At 45.1% G+C, this 18,491-nt stretch overlaps 1 protein-coding gene across 1 annotated transcript in view; it reads right to left on the bottom strand.

Annotated features, from left to right (window-relative positions):
- The window catches only part of LOC144752843 (E3 ubiquitin-protein ligase TRIM39-like), a 190,702-nt gene that overhangs the window by 68,908 nt on the left and 103,303 nt on the right, over positions 1–18,491 (bottom strand). The window contains exons 4-5 of the mRNA XM_078640682.1: positions 10,981–11,003; positions 8,417–8,538 (exon numbers count right to left, since the gene is read on the bottom strand). Coding sequence (XP_078496808.1) covers positions 8,417–8,538; positions 10,981–11,003 — 145 coding nt within the window. The remainder of the gene's footprint in view (positions 1–8,416; positions 8,539–10,980; positions 11,004–18,491) is intronic.

The following is an 18,491-nucleotide window of genomic DNA, read 5'->3' as shown; positions in this document are numbered from 1 at the left end:
CCGCGACGAGGCCGCCTGCTGGTGTCTTTGCGCGGGTTGCTGAGGCCGCCGTCGCACCACATCCACCTGCTCTTCCTTGATCGCCACGTGCTTCACTGGTGTCGTGGGACCGTCCAATGCGGCCTGCATCGCCTCCGCTCTAGCGTTGGAGAGCTCATGCGACCTGGCCAAGACAAGGATCTCATCCAGGCTGATACGTGGCTGACGTAGAATCAATCGACGTAGTTGAACCGACCTGCAGCCTTGAATGAGTTGAGCCCTGATCTCCAGAGTTCTATCCGGCAATTCACACGATGTCGCGAGCTTGCGCAGCCGCGCGTAGAAGACGTCGATCGATTCTCCTTCCGCCTGGCGGGCCTGGCGCAGCTTAAACCACTCAAAGTCTGGGTTTTCGCGGGGGTCAAAATGGCGGTTCAGGGCTGCGACAGCCGCCGCATAGTCGTTGCTCTCTCCCCGGTTCGGTAGCGTTTCAAATAGTTCATATAGTTCATCGCCCCCATAACACATTAGGAGTGATCGCTTGACCTTGCTGTCCGTCTCCCGGACGCCTACAAAGTAGTGCTCCAGGCGGCCCAACCACAGACGCCATCTTGCAGCCGCCGGCTCCGCCAACTCGCTGAAAGGCGAAATTGGGGCCGCCATGGCATGACCTGGCGTGGTGGCCACAGTGTTCCTCGCAGGGACCGGAGGTGGCAGGCCTGTCGGCGCCTGACCGGTCTGTTGCAATGTCCCTAGCGGAGGGGAGGGAGAACGCCAGTCAGTCCCAGTGGCCGCTGCTCTGCCAGTAGCCTGAAGGTTCATCTTCGGCTTGGGGCCCGCCGGGGGACTCTGGGGGCAACCGCAGTGACTCACGTGCCTTCGTGGGGGGGCGCAGCGAAAACCCTGCGCTCAGCGTCTGGCCGGGTGATCCTGGGAGCGCAGCCCCCACACTACCAGAGACTGGGAGGCCCCCAAACTTGCCCTGGGCGTTGCTAGTCGTGGTGCACCGTCCAAAACCGGCCAAAACGGAGCTCCGCGAGATGCGTTGTCTTTGGCAGGTGCGTCGCGAGGGCCGAGCCAGTCCCTCCGAAGCGCGCTGCGCGCGTCCCCTCTCCTCACCTCTTGCACCTCGCCAGGTGCAGGGCCACCTACGGCCGCCGACAGGGCCGGGGTGGAGCAGCACAGCGGGGCGCCCCCTCGTGACGGAGCACAGCACCGGTCGCAGGCTCCAGCGCCAACGGCGCTAGCGCGGCACCGACAGCACCGCAGGACCCAGCAGGTGCGTCAGCTGAGAGGGGGGCGAGGCGTGGGTGTAACGCCCGCCTCGTCGCCAATGTGGTGTCTGGGCAGGGGGGGTACGGCCTATGCCACGTAGTGGGGCCTAACTACTTGGTGCGCCAAAAGAATGCACAGACTCTGGCTATATGCTGAGGGCCGAAGACCCCGAGCGGTCTCGCGCCCATTTATTTATACCCGAGGGCTGCCCCGCCCTCAGGTTGTATGCGTGCGTGAATGGACGGGCCGGGTGGCGCCGTCAGTACACTAGAGAGTATCTTTAGTACGTGCTGTTCCAAAATCTTAGCTAGAAAGGGGAGCTCAGAGATGGGCCTATAGTTCTTTAAGGTCAGAATATCCGCACCAGACATTTTCAGCAGGGGGGGTGACCCTGGCTTCTTTCAGATTGGTTGGTAAATAACCCAAATCTAGAGTTATTGAGTAGTCCCAAAACCTGCTTCTCCAGCCCTGGCAGGGCCATTTGGAAAATCCTCGGAGGGCAGGGATCTGCTCGAGAGCCAGATTTGGTACGATTTGCTAGTGATACCAAAGTAGCGGAGTCAAGACTAGGGAATTTGGACAGCTGACTACTAGGACAGGGAGGAGGGCTAGTCTGGTCAAGGGAACTAGAATCAATGGGGGGGTTCTGCTAATTTCCGAAATGATGTCCGTGACTTTCTGAAGGAAAACCTCCTGAAAGGCATCACAATCTAGGGATGCGATTGTGGATCTCTTCTCGTTTTTTTTACTCAATTCCTTCAGGATGGCAAAAGTCTCTTTTTGTTTGTTTTCTGCCAGGACAATCCTTCCTTCATAGTATTCTGCTTTCCTAGCTAGGATAGCTAATTTGTAAGTAGCAGAACGGGCTTTGTAGGCCTTTAGCTCTGCTGACTCATAGCTTTGTCGCCACCGCCTCTCAGCTTGGCGGAGGAGTTGTTTCTTTTCCCTTAGTGGTTCATTGAACCATGGGGCCCCTTTACTTTATCTCTGACCTTGTCTTTTTGTTTTGGTGCCACTATATCAATGGCCTGCTGTAAATGGGTAAATAGAGCTTCACTTTCGTAATCCAAGTTCCCCTTTTTCATACTAGGGGGCGGAATTGAGTGCAGCGTAGTTATTAGGTGATCTGCCTCAATATTTTTCCAGATTCTAACCTTCCTCCACAGAGGAAGGGGCTGCGGTAATTGGCTATCACTTGGGACCCAACATCTCAACAGGGAGTGATCAGACCAGGCACAGGGGCTGATGTCAGTTATCTGTGCCCGAGGCTTTGAGGTCCAGATCAGATCAAGAGTGTGGCCTTTTACATGGGTAGAACTGTTAACCACTTGCTGCAGGTCCATCGAGAGCATAGCGGTCTAAAGTAGACCCGCTGCAGACTCTCTCTGTGTCTTGTCCCAATGGTAGTTAAAATCCCCCAATACTAGGAGACTTTTATATCTGGAACATAAATCAGTAATGAGTTCAAAAAAAAGTTTGTTAAAACTAGGGGTGGTCCTAGAGGGTCGATAGACTACCATGAGTACAATGCAGGAGGACTTGAAGTAGATTTTTACCCCCAAGATATCTGCATTGTCACAATTGTCTGCCATTATTTTAGTGACCATAAGGCTCTTTTTGAAGAGAAATGCCACACCTACCCCCCTAGAATCCCCTGATCTATTTTGCCAAAAAGCGTCAAATTCTGTAGGAAAGGCTGCGACAATATCTGGGGCTGACATATCCCCTAACCAAGTTTCCGTAAGCGCCAGGATGTCTATGCCCCCATCTTGCAACATGGTGAAGACCTCAAGATGGTGCTTCTGTAAAGAGCGAGTATTAAGCACCGCTACCTTCAGACCCCATGCTGTAGGGGCGTAGGTCTGTCCCTGAGTCTTCAAATAAGAAGGCCCAGCCGCCACCTCCATACTGTTAGTCCTCAATAGGTTTTCAGCAAACAGCCTTGCCTGCAGATTATCCTTCAACAAGTGATCACCCAAACTAAGGGACAGTAGTGTTTCTGGCGCAGGGGCAGGGGTTCTGGCCCCTGGTCCCGGCCACCAGCGCGCCCACTGCGTGCGTCTGCTGCACGTCGGCCCCATCAGCTGATTTTAAAGCTGCGGTGGGTGAGCCAGTAAAGAGATCTAGAGCACGACAGAAAATGGCGGCGTTAACTGTGCTGCCGAAAGTGAGTAATACCATTAAGAAAATGGGGTATCACCCAGCAAAAGCCAAAGGACCTGGGTATCAATTAGTACAGCAAAAAGTGGTCCTAGACATACTTTGTCAAAAAACATTTACATGTCACATTAATATTAAGTCCAATTTACTTCATGAGACTTGCTCCTGAAAAATCAAAAGAGAAAGAGAAAACATACAGAGAAGTCAAAAGCGTTTAAAGTCTAGTCAAAGGTACCCAAAAATAATGTAGAGCACAATGTTGTATAAAGCCATATAAGTTCTCAATTTATTTCACATTTCTATATACATATTTCTAAAAACAAGGGAATCAAAGGGATGCTGCCAGGTGTAGTAGAGAGTGAAAAACGTGCGTGCTCAAGTGAAAGAGGAGAAAAATGAATGAAAAAGAAAATCCAATAATTTAAGCAAGGGCTAAGGTTCAATTCCCTTAGCAGGAGCCTGACCCATGTATTAAGTCATACAGTAAGTTTATCGTCGTTGTCAGTTTGACGGCACCCGAGTAGCATGATCGACCGGTTGGAAGTATCAGAGCTACCATACACCATACATCCACAGGTGAAGCACATTACACGCTTGGGATTGAACCTTTTGAGGTTATCTGCCTCCAGGTCGGTAGGCATCAATCAGGAACGATGGACAACAGAACCAAACTAGAGCGGTCTCTGAAGTAACCACAGATCAGTGAACAAGACTCAGTGCTGCCCTGCCTAACGTTATTACAAACTGTAGACGTCATCAGTTAGAACTCGCAGGTTTTCCACAGAAGAAAGCCAAGAAGGCTTTAAAATGTATACATTGATCAGATGAAGCAGCACACCACATACCAAACCAGCACAGGCGCGCCACATGCTTCCACTACAGCCAGACAGAATATGCAGATTAGGATAAAACAAGTAGCACCAGGGACGCGATTGACGAACAGCATTAAACTCAAAACAGGAATTATCTGAATGTGATACATGATTATAAGATGGCGAACAGTGTCTGGGCCAGAAGATGACAAACGAAGGTTAACCTATGACTAACTGCAATAATCTTTAGTCGTGTTTTCAACAACTGTAATGTAATGCCCGTTTTAATGCTCTGTTACAATAAAAAGATAAATAAAATTTAAAAAAAGAATTATCTGTCAAGTCATTTGCCTCAACAGGGCAGAAAAACAGAAGCCCCAAACCCAGGAACCCCTAGGAGGTCACCCCTTAACAACATCTGACCACAAACACAAGCATACCATTAAGGGGTGGGACTGCAGAAAAACAAACAAAAGGAACACTAACTATGGCAACTTCCCAGCCCAAGCAGATTTGACCCAGTGCAGAAACTCCTTCCAGAATTAGGACACTATTTCCAAGAACATGAGGAACAAGGTTGATCTGTACTTTTTACAACCACAACACACGAGTACAGGTGCACTAGACCAGTGAAAATGAGTGGGCAAATCCAGAATAAGGGCCCCAGAAGATCTTAGAGGGACTCCGCAAGTCATGGCACTTTCCATCTGCACTAGATAATGGGTGATGGTTTTCTCAATGTTCAACAGAAGTGCATCTTCTGAACCGCTCTTGAACACCCATCAGCCTCTCTGTCCGTCCTCTAGGACCTCTGTGTAGAAGTCAACAACCAGGAAGGAATATGTCAGTCTGGGCCCCTCTAGAACTGGCTCAGCTCCATCTGGGAGGCATTGAAGGGTCAATCCTGCAAGTCACTCTGTGCAGCCATTGGGTCACCCGGCACTAAGGCCAGAGATACGGTGCACTGTAGGCTTTGTGATAGTGATATTCTTTCATGCATCAGGCTAGAAGTGGATAACTTAAGGATAAACGGGCCACAAAGAAGTTGCCGCTTTAAGGGGAAAAAAGCTCAATGAATAATATCCACCATATGCCGGGAGCTTTATCCACAGTTTGGGTGGATATCTGTGGACATTTTCTGCCCGAGACCAATGAGGCGAGCTGCTGAAAGGAGGGTGATGGGACAGCCCCCGCCTAAATATGGATTCAAGACTATCTGACAGATGTAGTGCAATGTCCTTATTATTTATGGGAACTGAGGTCACGCATCACTTGTCATAGCAGTGGCGGCTGGTAAACTTTGGAAGGGGCATAAACAAACATGGGCAGCATTAAATTGTAATACATGGTCAAGGGGGTGTGTATTTTTTATGTACTTAATAATCCGGCCACATCATAGAGGGTGTGGGTGTGATAGAACAACTTTGCTGTCTATGCGAAGCCAATGGCAAATGTTGCAAAATGTGTTACTTTTCCCTAATGTAAAATCGGTCAACTGTGCATTTAATTTTCCAGACCTTGGCCCGGGTTAGCAGCTGCCGGTGTCTCAAGCTAGACATGGTTCTCTCCACAGCAAAGAATCCTTCTCTACATTCAAGCAGGCAGTACGACTTTTGTTTCCACTTCGCACTAGTGTTTTTAATTTCATTCCAGATTTCACTCGCACTAGTCATTGGCGCTGATTCGCAAAAATGCCAGGAGTACCGGAAGTGACATCATCCAAACATTCAGCTGCTGATGACATTACAGGAAGTGACAGCACTTTAATTTTTGACCCTGGTAATGTTAGGGAAGGGGCTGCTGGATGACCTTCGACATAATGGCATTAAGGTAGTGACACAGCTGAAGCAACAATAAATGAAAGATTAAATATTAAATGCAAGGTTAATAAAATATTGTAACAGTGGTCTAAAGCAGATATTAATCTATTATTTTTTATCCATACACACACAATACATGAACAGATTAATTTCTAGTAACTGCTTTAGAAACCTTTTGCATTATTTTATTGATCAATAAATTAATATATTTATGAAATACACATGCGCATAATCCTCATGATTTCACATTGTAGGGGGCCCACTCAGTTGAATCTGTGGCCTCCTTGTGTGCCCCCTAGAAACTCCCTTCTAGAGACACTGAGGATATAAACAAATGAATTAAAATGCCCCAGTTTAGGATCAAAAGTAAATGGCACATATAACCATGTTTCCTTTAGTTCCGGTCACTGCCTATGGGACCTGTCACACCAGGGGTCGAGAAGGCAGTGTCAGGGGTCCAAGGGAGCAAGGCAGGGGCCGCAAGTAGGAAGCCAGGGGTCGCAGCTGCTCCGATATGTTGTCCATGGCACTAGTACCGTCTCCTCTCATTGGAGGCGGGACCACTTTCTGAAGTCTGCCATCCCCATTAGATGAAAGTGTGGGGTGGGTCAGTGAAGCTTGCTGATTCCATCCCACTTTATGTTGAGAGGGAAACGTTGTTAAGAGTCTGAGCTGAATGACATGAAGCCACACACTGGGCTTCTCTCTACAACGGCCAAGCATATATCTAGTTGCTGCATTGCTGCTTGCTCGCCTGCACCACCCACTGATACAATACAATACAATAGAATTTATAAAGCGCGCAGCAGCTTCAGAAGAAGGGTCCCGGAGCTAGCGCATGAGCGCGGAACAAACAAGAACTAACTGACCCAATATAGAAAGCCTATGCATTAAAAATAAAAGTCTTAAATAGTTTACGAAAAACGGATTCTGAAGTAGCGAAACAGAGCATTCGGCAGGAAATTCCAGAGTTTGTCAGTCAGCAATGAAAAGGAACGGCCACCTCTTCTTGTCTTGCGAACCCTGGGAAGGCCCAGAAGCTTTAGAGTGTTGGATCGCAACGATCTGCCCTGGTGGTAGGCAGACCATCTACTTCCTAAATATAAAGGGCCTTTTTGCTCAAAGGCTCCATAAGCGAAGATGAAGGCCTTGAATTTATTGGGGCTGACAATGGGCACCCAATGTAGACTGCGTAGGGAGGCAGCTACAGATGAGCGAGCCGGGATCTTCAAAATCAGACGTGCTGACATATTTGGAAGGATCTGCAAGCGATGCAGCGGGTGAGACGATAGACCCAGGTACAGACTATTTGCGAAGTCTAACTTGGACGTAATCAAAGCATGGATGATGGTCTTGCAACAGTCCTCAGGAACCAGATGGAGCCTCTTCCTGAGAGACTTTACCGTAAGGAAATAATTAACGGAAACAGCTTTAATCTGCGTCTTGAAAGACCGATAGAATCAAATTTGAATTTGAAGCCTAGATTTCTTACTGATGTGAAATGGAAGGGATGCACAATATAAATCCAAAGTCATTGCATCACTAATGTACCTAGAGGATGTGCCTGGCTGTCCAGCATTTAGAACAAGCGAGGCTCAGGCAAAAGGCATTCATCATTACCTTTCATATGCTCAGTCAGAGTTCCCTCACGAAAAAATTATAATAGGGTTGCAAATTAGGTGAGGAGGTGGAGCACCGTAGTCCTAATCAAGATACCCCAACTGTGAAATAGGGTGAAATATGCATCCTTTGTATGACTAACATTAACTTTTATTATAGATTCCCGTTAATTAAATATGTTTTACCTTAAGATGACACCAGAGAAAGTTAAATCAGTCACTGAACTATCTGTGTTGAAAGGTATTGCATCCTTTGGTCTCCTAGTTCCTTCCTGCTCAGCCTGTGTGAATGTGATGTAATAAAATGTTCATGAGTGCATGCTTTGGATGAGTGGTCAGCTTACCTGTAACTGAATAAACCTACCTGTAAAATTTAAACTACTGGCTACTGGACTGATTGCCTACAAGGGCCTTACCTTGGATACAAAAAAAGGTCACTTGTCAAATCACAGCAGGTTCACTCTTTCTCTTTTCCTTATGATGCTGGTTCTCCAAAGTGCATAACATTGGGCAAATAAATCTATAAGTATTTTACTAACAGTCAAAGATGCCTGTCTGTTTTATAGAGTGGTCTATAATTACTGCATTCATTCCATTACCAGCTCTGATGCATTTCATAGGTGTGGATCTAAGTGTCTTTGTAACAAAACATTTGAAAACTAAATATATGGGTGAGCAGATAAATCTAGACATTCATAGTTTACTAGGCATTCTTATAGTTAACACTAATGAAAAGTTTGTGGTTTCTCACCCAATGATTCAATTATCTTTATCTGTAGGTCCACTTCCTCTTCCACTACCTCCTCCTCTGCCTTCTCTTTCTTCTCCGCTAAGGTATAGAAGTCCGTTTGCTGATCTTTCATATTTTCATACCTTCGAAAGAGACAAGTAGAAATGCTATGACATTCCCATCTGCTCAGAAGTTACAGATAGAAGAGTAATTATGCATTGAGTCAAATAAATATGAAGAAATAAAAAAAGGGAGGGAGAGGATAGGAGGTATTCACTCAGAGAAAAATGAAGAGTCGAATACCAAGGCAGAAACAAAAAGAGATGTATGTATGTATATGGTATTTCTATAGCACGATCCTAGCCAAAAGGCAGCGAAACAAGGTATTTGGTTGAGGACAAGAATAAAGTCAATCAGTAATAGGAGAATATAGAGATGTTGTTCCAGAACCTGGGTGCACGTATGGAAAGTGCTTGCTGCCTTGTTTTAAAAACAGGTTTTTTTGCACTTCTTAATCTGTAGTCTGATGGCGTCCGGCTGTGGTTGTGTTGAGAACCACCAAAGATGATGAGCTTCTCTGCAAGATAACAGTGGGTATTGGTTGTGATGCGACATGAATAAGGATTATATGACCTCTGCTTGTGAAGGAATGCATAAGGAGTTCACCTAGGTCAATGGAATAAACAGAAGGATCTCCCAAAGGGAAGCATATGACTGAGAATCTATACTGTGAAATAAAGAAATGAGATGCAGCCAAACTAGGCCCCACCCCACCCCATGCCCTCCGACCACGAAAGAAACCTGGGCATCATCTTGGACATTACCCTTACCATGAGACATCAGATCCTTTCTCTCATCTCCACCTGCTTTCACATTCTCCACATGCTCAGAAAAATCAACAAATGGCTCCCTCCCGACAACAAAAAGACCGTCACCCGGGCCTTTTCACACCAATTGATTTGACTACAGCAATGCCCTCTACTATGGTACCTCCACACACCTGCGGCACAAGCTGCAAACCATCCAAACGTCGCAGCCAGACTAGTACTCAACCTTCCTCGCTGCATGCACATCACACCTCTCCTCCAACAACTTAACTGGCTCCCTATCCAGAAACACTGCAAGTTCAAGATGCTCACCCATGCCTACAAGGCACTACACAACCTGGATCCCACCTACCTCAACCACGACTACACCTCCACCAACCAACCAACCGGAACCTCCACTCAACATCACTCGCCCTCGCACACACACCCCGTATCCATAAAAGCAAGACAGGAGGCGGGGCTTTCTATTACTTGACAGCCAAATCCTGGATTGGCCTCCCGCCGCACATTAGGACAGCCACGTCTCTTACAGAGTTCTGCAAAATAGTGAAAACCTGGCTCTTCAACAACCATCTTGCATAGCCCACACCTACTCAGCCCCTGCGTACCCTCATGGGTGTCACGATCACGCTCTACAAATCCCCATTACATTTCATTACAGTACAAAAATCAAAATGGGACAAATAATTTATACAGTGGGGCGCATCAAACGGTCAATTGATCTGTACAACACTAAATATGTTAAAGATTTATATGATATTTAGTGAATGTGAGTAAATAATATATCAATGCTCTCAAAGTTAAACAGTAAAGAAAAAGTACATGTTAGAAAACTGACTAATATTACTTTTAATAACGTGTCATTATATAGCACATCTTATCACACTTCTACTGTTTCTAGGTGCTGTAAAAATTAGGGTTATAAACCATTTTATTGTTATTTAATTTCCTAAAGCCATAAGGAGGGAAGCCTAAGTCTGCGGGTCTTTAGAATTACTACATATGATTCAGCAGCAACCATTCAACCCAGTAAGCCATACAATGAATATTTAAATACTGCCTTATAATATAAAATATGCAAATTGAGAGGAAAAACACAATCCAAGGGGATAATTAATGTAGAAAAGAGAAAACTGGAGAAAGAGGTAAAGAAAAACAATGGCAAATGATAGACTAGAAACAAAGAAAAAGAGTAGTGTATAAATGAAAGTTGAAAAAGGCAGAAGTAAAAAAGCAGACAATAAGCAAAAAGTAAGATATGGACCACATTAAGAGAATGGAAATTAGTGCATGAATTTAAAAGAAACAGAAAGCAACAAAAATACAAAAACATCCAGAGGCACAAAAAGGAGACAGTAAAATAGAATATAAACTAGTAAAGGAAACTATGACTATGAAAAAATAAAACAACATTATAGATGGAAAAAAACACAAAAAGGGCAAATAAATGGAAAAAAGAAAATGAATAAGAAGATGGAAAAGGAGATGGAGAAAACAAAAAACTATAGAGGATGGTAAAATTATTTAAAAAAAACTAAATATAAAGAAAAAATATTATCCTACATCTCCCCGTTGAATAGCGTGTGTCTAAGTAAGCATGGTTGCTTTGCTCTTCGCACCTAAGTAGAATATAGTGAGCTATTGAAAAATGGGCTCACACGAGGGGCAAAAATACATAAAGAAGTGTGATATAATTCATTTTAATGACTCTTCCTTAATGTTTTGATATGGTGAGCTAATCAAAGAAGATAATTGTACCTGCTCAATACAGTCTTCGCATCCTAGGGAGTGAAACATAAACAGATCAACACGTGACAATACAATTTACGTTCACAGTAAAATTAACATTTTGAAAAAGTTATTCACAAGTTCACTATTTACATAACATTTTTATATGATAAGATACAGTTTGATTGGGTTTGTTCTATTGCACTGCTCATCAAAGACTGTAGCTCTTTTAAATAATGTTAATGTAAACTTTTATTGTGAATTGTGTTTGTATATTTATTCTTTTATACAGCTGAAATGCTGCGAATAAAGATTTGCTTCACTGGACTTGACTACTAATTACAAGTACCTATATACAAATATAAACAAACAGGTTAATAATGAACACACATTTCAATTACTGACCTTCGCTTATGAAGTATCAAGCACAGATTTACTCGATTAACCCATGAAAGCATTCAATCCAATGGAGCTCTACTGTAATAGTAAAGTACACGACTAAAACAAAAGTGTTAAATGGTCCTTCCTGAATATAAGATTAAACCACATACATTAAGAGCAGAGGATTATATGGAGGCGAAGTAAATTCTAAATGATGTGTAATCAGTATCTCATCCTATCCAGGACCCTTGGACTCAGTATGGAGCAGGGCACCTCTTTCTCTGGGCACAGGAGCAGCCACGAATTGCGGATATAAATGACAGGTATCTAAGCCCTTCAATGCCGCTCCATGTGGCCCCACTCGTGATCCTGCAGTAGGAATGGTCAGTACCTTTGTGGTAATCAACTGTGGAAATTTTAAGACTGTCCTGCAACCGAACTACTCAATGTTTGTGCCACATTGGTCAGTGGGTAAACTATTAGACTATACCATTAAATATTATGGACTATGGTCCCATGAAGAACATTCACACTGGGAATAAAAGGGTAAGAAACCCTTTGACAGTAATGCAATACAGGTGAATTAGGTACACTCTATGTACATAAAGCCAATGACAACTCAGTAATTTAGCACGAAAGAACACATAGAACATAACAACACATCACTTTACACTAATAACTCCTAGGTAGAAACCTGAAGGGTTTGCATTCTTAGCGACAGACATTTGTGGGGCGAAAAATGCAATCTCTAGAATGTGAGGGAGAGACAAATATATACTTCCTCAGTTAGAAAGATATGTGCACATGCCTTCATGTCCAATTAAACTACCTTACTGGCAGCCCGTACCAGGAAGGGGTACATTTGTAAGGCCAATGACACAAGTGACCAGACAGGATTGAATGTCTAGTCTCTATGAGCTAGACAGCTCTCAGTGCCATACAAGATTCTGCTTGTCCCATAACTTCTCTGATTCAATCTACTATCAAAACAAAATGTGCTGAGAAGTCCCATCCATATCTGTGCTCCTCTACCTGAATGGTGTTGCTGTAGAGGGCCAATGATCTCACAGTTACTACTGGGTCCAGACTCTCTACAGCTGTGAATGCCTACTCTGCTTCAGGTCATGTACATCTCTTCTTCTCTCTTCAATCAGAAACCTCACAGGGCTTTCTGTGGGCTAAACGAGTGTCCCAGGCCCTCTCTCACACCTTGAAGAAACCCGGTCCTCTGTAGAATGTTCTATTTTCTCCAGATCTATTGCACTGGGAATACTGGAAATTCATGGTACCCGTTACTCTGCTTAACACAGTTCCCTTGGGGTGCATTATATCTACTTGGCATTTCCAAAAATAAAAAGGAATATGCTACTTACCAGTGTGCATCTATTCTTGGCATGTAGGGCTGCTGACATTCATATCTGTGCATAGATCGCCGCCTAGTGTTGGAGCCGGATGATTGCACCTTGTTGTCCTGGAAGAGTCTTCGAAGTATCACGAGATAGGTGACTCCTCCCCTGGACTAGAGTGCGCATGGGCATCTTCTCCATCCTCAGATTGTTTTTCGCCATTGTGGCAGAGATGGAGTATAGTAAAGTAAGAGATGACCATGCAAAAGAGAATTCTGCAGCTGCAACAGGCACCGGGGAGGAGGGTGGGCGATATGAATGTCAGCAGCCCTACATGCCAAGAACAGATGCATACTGGCAAGTAGCATATTCCGTTCGAGGCATGTGGGCTGCTGAATTCATATCTGTGCATAGACTGTATAGTAGTATCTCCTCTAGCGGTGGTTACCTGTACCAGCTGCAGCAGTCTGAAAAAGAGTTTTAAGGACAGCCTGGCCTACAGCAGCTTGCTGCTTTGAATGCACGTCTACACAATAGTGTTTAGTGAAAGTGTGTATGGTAGACCATGTGGCTGCTCTACATATGTCTTCAAGGGGAATATTCCCTAGGAAAGCCATGGATGCCGCCATTTTACGCGTAGAGTGTGCTTTTGGGGGAACTGTTAAAGTGCGTTTAGCCTTTTGATAACATATTTGAATGCATTTAACTATCCATCTGGCTATTCCTGATTTTGATATGGGATTCCCTTTATGTTGTGGTGAAAAAGCAACAAACAATTGCTTGGTTTTTCTAAATGATTTAGTTCTGTCAACATAATATAGCAGAGCTCGTTTACATCTAGTGTGTGTAGGGCTCTTTCAGCTACTGGCTCTGGATTTTGGAAGAACACTGGCAGTTCTATTGATTATTGAACTTAGGGTTGGTCCTAAGTACTACCCTATTTGCATGTATTTGCATGAAGGGTTCTTGAATTGTTAGTGCTTGAAGCTCACTAACTCGCCTGAGGGAGGTAATGGCAATCAAGAATGCCACCTTCCATGTTAGAAATTGCAATTCACATGAGTGGAGTGGTTCGAAAGGAGGTCCCATAAGTCTGGTGAGTACTAAATTTAAGTTCCAGACTGGTGAAGGTGGGTGTTTTGCAGGAATCACCCTTTTAAGACCCTCCATAAAAGCCTTGATTGGTGGTACCCTAAACAGGGAAAGGTGTTGTCTGTTTTGGAGATATGCTGCTCTAGCAGCAAGGTGTAGTCTTATAGAAGAGTATGCTAGATTGCATCTTTGACGATGCAAGAGGTAACAGATAATGTTTTGGATATAAGCATCTAATGGATTGATTTGGTTATTGTTGCAATAAATTACAAATCTTTTCCATTTAGCTGCATTGCATGCTCTGGTAGTTGGGCGTCTTGCCTCCTTAATAATGGTCATGCAATCTGGAGGTAAGTTAAGGTATCCGAACTCTAAGACTTCAGGAGCCAGATCGCTAGGTTCATCTGATTGGGATCTGGGTGTCTGATTTCTCCATGGTTCTGAGTTAGAAGATGGGCCGAGAGGCGCAGCCTTTGATGAGGAACTACTGAAAGTTCCAGGAACATTGTGTACCATGGCATTCTTGCCCATGTGGGAGCAACTAGGATCATTGTGAGAGACTGTTGCCGTAGTTTGCGTGCCACCAGCGTAAACAGTGAAGCTGGGGGAAAAGCGTACGCAAATCTGCCTGACCAGTTCATCCATATCGCATTGCCGTGTGACAACGGATGTGGGAACCTGGCGGCAAAGTACTGGCATTTTGAGTTTTCTTTTGTGGCAAACAAATCTATGTCTGGGTGCCCCCATTTTTGGAAGAATGGTTGGAGAACTTGAGGGTGAATCTCCCATTCGTGTAGCTGTTGGCTGTGTCTGCTTAGCAGATCCGCTACTTGATTGTCTTTCCATAGCAGGTGTTCTGCTAGGAGAAAGATGTTTTTTGGAATTGTCCACTTCCATATGCTCTCTGCTAAGTGGGACAGGTGTGGAGAGTGTGCTCCTCCTTGTTTCTATATGTAGTACATGGCTGTCATGTTGTCCGTTCGGATCAACACGGTTTTATTGTACAAGTATTTCTGGAATGCTTTTAGGGCTAGAAATATTCCTAGCAACTCTAGTTGGTTGATATGCAGTTTCTTTTGTATGATTGTCCAGAGCCCTTGGACTGTGTATTGAAGTAAGTGGGCTCCCCAACCTGTTAGTGATGCGTCCGCTGTTAGTACTAGTTGTGGAACCTGCTCTTGGAACAGTCGCCCCTTGGAAAGGTTTTGTGGGTTCCACCACGGCAGAGAGTTGTAAACGTGACTGTCTACCAACACTAGGTCTTTCAGTTGTCCTTGAGCTTGGTTCCACTGTCTTGCGAGGCATTCTTGCAGTGGACGCATTTGAAGTCGGGCATGAGGGACAATGAACATACAGTAGGCCATCATGCCTATGAGCTGCATGAAGACTCGAGCTGGCAAAGAGTGTTGTGGCTGAAATTTGTGAATGAGAATCTGCATATTGGCTATCCTGGTTGAGTTTGGATATGCCTTTGCTACTGAGGTATCTATGGCAGCCCCCAGATATTGCTGTATGTGGGAGGGCTGTAGATGCAATTTTGGGTAGTTTATGGAAAAACCCAGGCTGTATAGCAGCTGGAGTGTTTGAGACGTGTCTCTTACACACTGCACGTACGATTTTGCTTGTATGAGCCAATCGTCTAGGTATGGAAACACGTGGATGTGTTGTCTCCTGAGATGTGCAGCTACTGTTGCTAAACATTTTGTGAATACTCTTGGAGCTGTGGTTACCCCGAAGGGGAGAACCTTGAATTGATAATGTTGACCTTCTATTGTGAACCTGAGATATTTCCTGTGAGCTGGATGTATAGGTATATGAAAATATGCATCCTTGTGGTCTAATGTTGCTAGGAGGTCGCCTTGTTGAAGCAACGGGAGCACTTGTTGTAGAGTGATCATATGGATGTGCTCCAAGAGTATGTATTGATTTAGGGGTCTGAGGTCCAATATTGGTCTGAGAGGCCCGTCCTTTTTGGGAATAAGGAAGTATAGTGAGTATACTCCTGTCCCTTGGTGTTGGAAAGTGACTGGCTCTATGGCCCCCTTTTCCAGCATGGATTTCACCTCTTGTTGTAACCGGGTGATGTGTTCTTTGGCCATAGGACTGTGTTTGGGTGGTATGTTGGGTGGAGTAGAAGTGAGTTCTAGGCAATAACCATACTGGATAATTTGTTTCACCCACCTGTCTGTGGTAATTGCGTTCCAGACTGGTAAGAATTGTTGGATTCTGCCTCCGACTGGTGTTAGATGGTTTGGAGGGAGTGTGATGAAGTCACTGTTTTGCGGAAGTGGAGGCTCTGGTGTTATTGCCTCCACGTCCTCTACCCTTGTTATTGTTGCCCCTATAACCTCTCCTGTTGGAGCCTTTGTTAAAGGAACTTTGGGTGTTGCCTGTATATGTAGAGGAAGTCTGTGAAGTGTTGCCTCGTGTGGCGCCTCTGTAGAAGGAGCATAAAAAGGAACTCCTATGTTGTTGAAACTGCAGTGCGCCCATGGATTTAGCAGTTTCTGTATCTTTTTTCATTTTATCTAAAATGGTATCCACTGCAGGGCCAAACAGGAAGTCTTGATTGACTGGTTGGTTGAGGATGGTGGATTGAACCTCGTTCTGAAAACCAGAGATGCGTAGCCACGCATGTCTGCGTAGTAACACGCTAGTATTAATGGGCCTGGCTGCTGTGTCAAGCGCACATTTAATGGAAGCGTTGGTAATACATTTTCCCTCTTGTATGAGGTCGTTAGCTTGAGCTTTGTAAGGTTCTGCCAGGTGTTGCAGTAAACCTTCAAGCTGGTCATAGTGTGCTCTATCATAGCGAGCTAGTAGAGCCTGTGTGTTTGCAATTCTCCATGAATTAGAAGCTTGTGAGGCTACTCTTTTGCCTGACTCTTCTAATATTTTAGACTCTTTATCAGGAAGTGGAGCATCTCCTTTTGTCTGTGAGTTAGCTCTTTTAGGGGTGTTTGCTACTACTAGTGAGTCTAAAGGTAACTGGCCTTTAATGTAAGTAGGGTCTGTAGGGGCCGCCTTATATTTCTTTTCAATCCTGGGATTGATCACACGTGCTCTGGCTGTATCTTTGAATATATCTGGCGTGTGTTTTAGTACCCCTTTTCGCATAGGAAGTGTTCTGACATTTTTCTCAGAGGTAGGAAATGTGTCAAATAGAAATCTTCTTCTATTGGGTCATTGTGCATGTCTACATTGTGGTATTGTGCTGCCCTATCTATCAGTTGGTTGAACACTATGGTGTCGTCGGTAGGTGAAGGCTTTGTAGGTATGAGGAGGTGTCAGGGATGGGGTGTGTGTCATATGGATCATTCTGATCATCCCATGTGTCATCCTCTGGATAGTTAAAATCATTTTGAGGATCTTCCCCTGTGTTCTCCTCAATATAGTCTGAATGTGTAGGAGAGTAGGGAGCAAAAGGCATGGTAGGATAGAAAGGAGTAAAAGGCCTAGAGGGAGAAGTCCCGAAGTCCTTTTTCTTTAGGGGAAGGAGTGGCCGTGTCCAATGGTCTTTTCTTCCGGTATAAAACTGTAACTTTACCAGTCTCAGGGTTTATATACAGTTTAGATTGTTCCTCTGATTGTGGATCGGGATGGAAGAGTTCTTCTTCCACTGTCCTTGGCGTCAACTTTTTTGGCTTAGTCTTTTTTGGCTCGATTGTTGCCTTTGGGTTCTTGGTTCGACGTCTTTTGGTGGTTTATTAGCCTTCTTTGGCTCGGCCGCTTTGTTTGGGTCGACGACTAGTTGCGGATCGACCGGATCTTTAGGTTCGATACGCTTTTTGTGCTCGACAGCTTTCTTAGGCTGAATGTCCTTTGTCGAGTCGATGGGTTTTTTCAATTCAACTGGCTTTGAGGTGTGATGCACACCTTTTTTAGGATCGCTGGTTTTGTTCGGGTCGTGTGTTCCTTTTGGATCGACGACCCGCTTCGGTTCGAGTCCTTTTTTCGGCTCGATAATCTTTGGTGTGACCTTTTTTGGTTGGACCACCGTCTTCGGCTCGACTACTTTTGGTTCGCCGGCCTTCTTCGGTACGACGACCTTTGGCTCGACGGCCATCTTCGGTTCGACGACCTTTGGCTGTGCGGGCTTTTTCGGTTCGACAACCTTCGGTTTGACGACCCTTTTGGGTTCGACAACCTTCTTGGGGATAACGTTACTTGGACCTGGGGTCTCGGAAGGCTTTGTTTTTGTCTTCGGAGCCGAGCCGGAAGGCGGGGCTTCTGAATGAGTTTGTTGATCTCGGCTAAGGCCTTTAGGCGATGCCTCGACCGGAGCCTTCGGTAACGGGATAAGCGGTGTTGGGGGCTGTGTACTCATGGTTTGCCCCGGTGGGATCTGGTCATCGGAGTCCGTCTGGTCCTTGACGGTGACAATCTCGGTGACAATCTCGAGATCCGAATCTTCCGCTTCTGGGAGGTCGTGTTCATCATCGAAGATGTTGTCTGGTTCCGGTGCCTGTCGCTGCATTTCTTGCCTAACGGCCCATCGAATCCAGATGGTCTTCTTCGAACGGAATTGGGCACAAGCTGGGCAATTTTCTTCGTTGTGCTCTGGTGAAAAGCACTTGTTGCATACTGTATGTTTGTCAGTATGCGGGAATTTGGAGTGGCATTGTGGGCACCTTTTGAACGGGCTCCTTTCCATCGACAGCAGGCCCACGTGGCGTCGAAAAGGTCCAATGGCCCGCGTCGACGACCGGGTCGAGATGGAAA

Source organism: Lissotriton helveticus, chromosome 5_1 (genome assembly GCF_964261635.1).
Source record: "Lissotriton helveticus chromosome 5_1, aLisHel1.1, whole genome shotgun sequence".
Classification (NCBI taxonomy): domain Eukaryota; kingdom Metazoa; phylum Chordata; class Amphibia; order Caudata; family Salamandridae; genus Lissotriton; species Lissotriton helveticus.
Note: the sequence above shows the minus strand (reverse complement) of the source record. Positions and strands in the feature narration are given on the sequence as shown.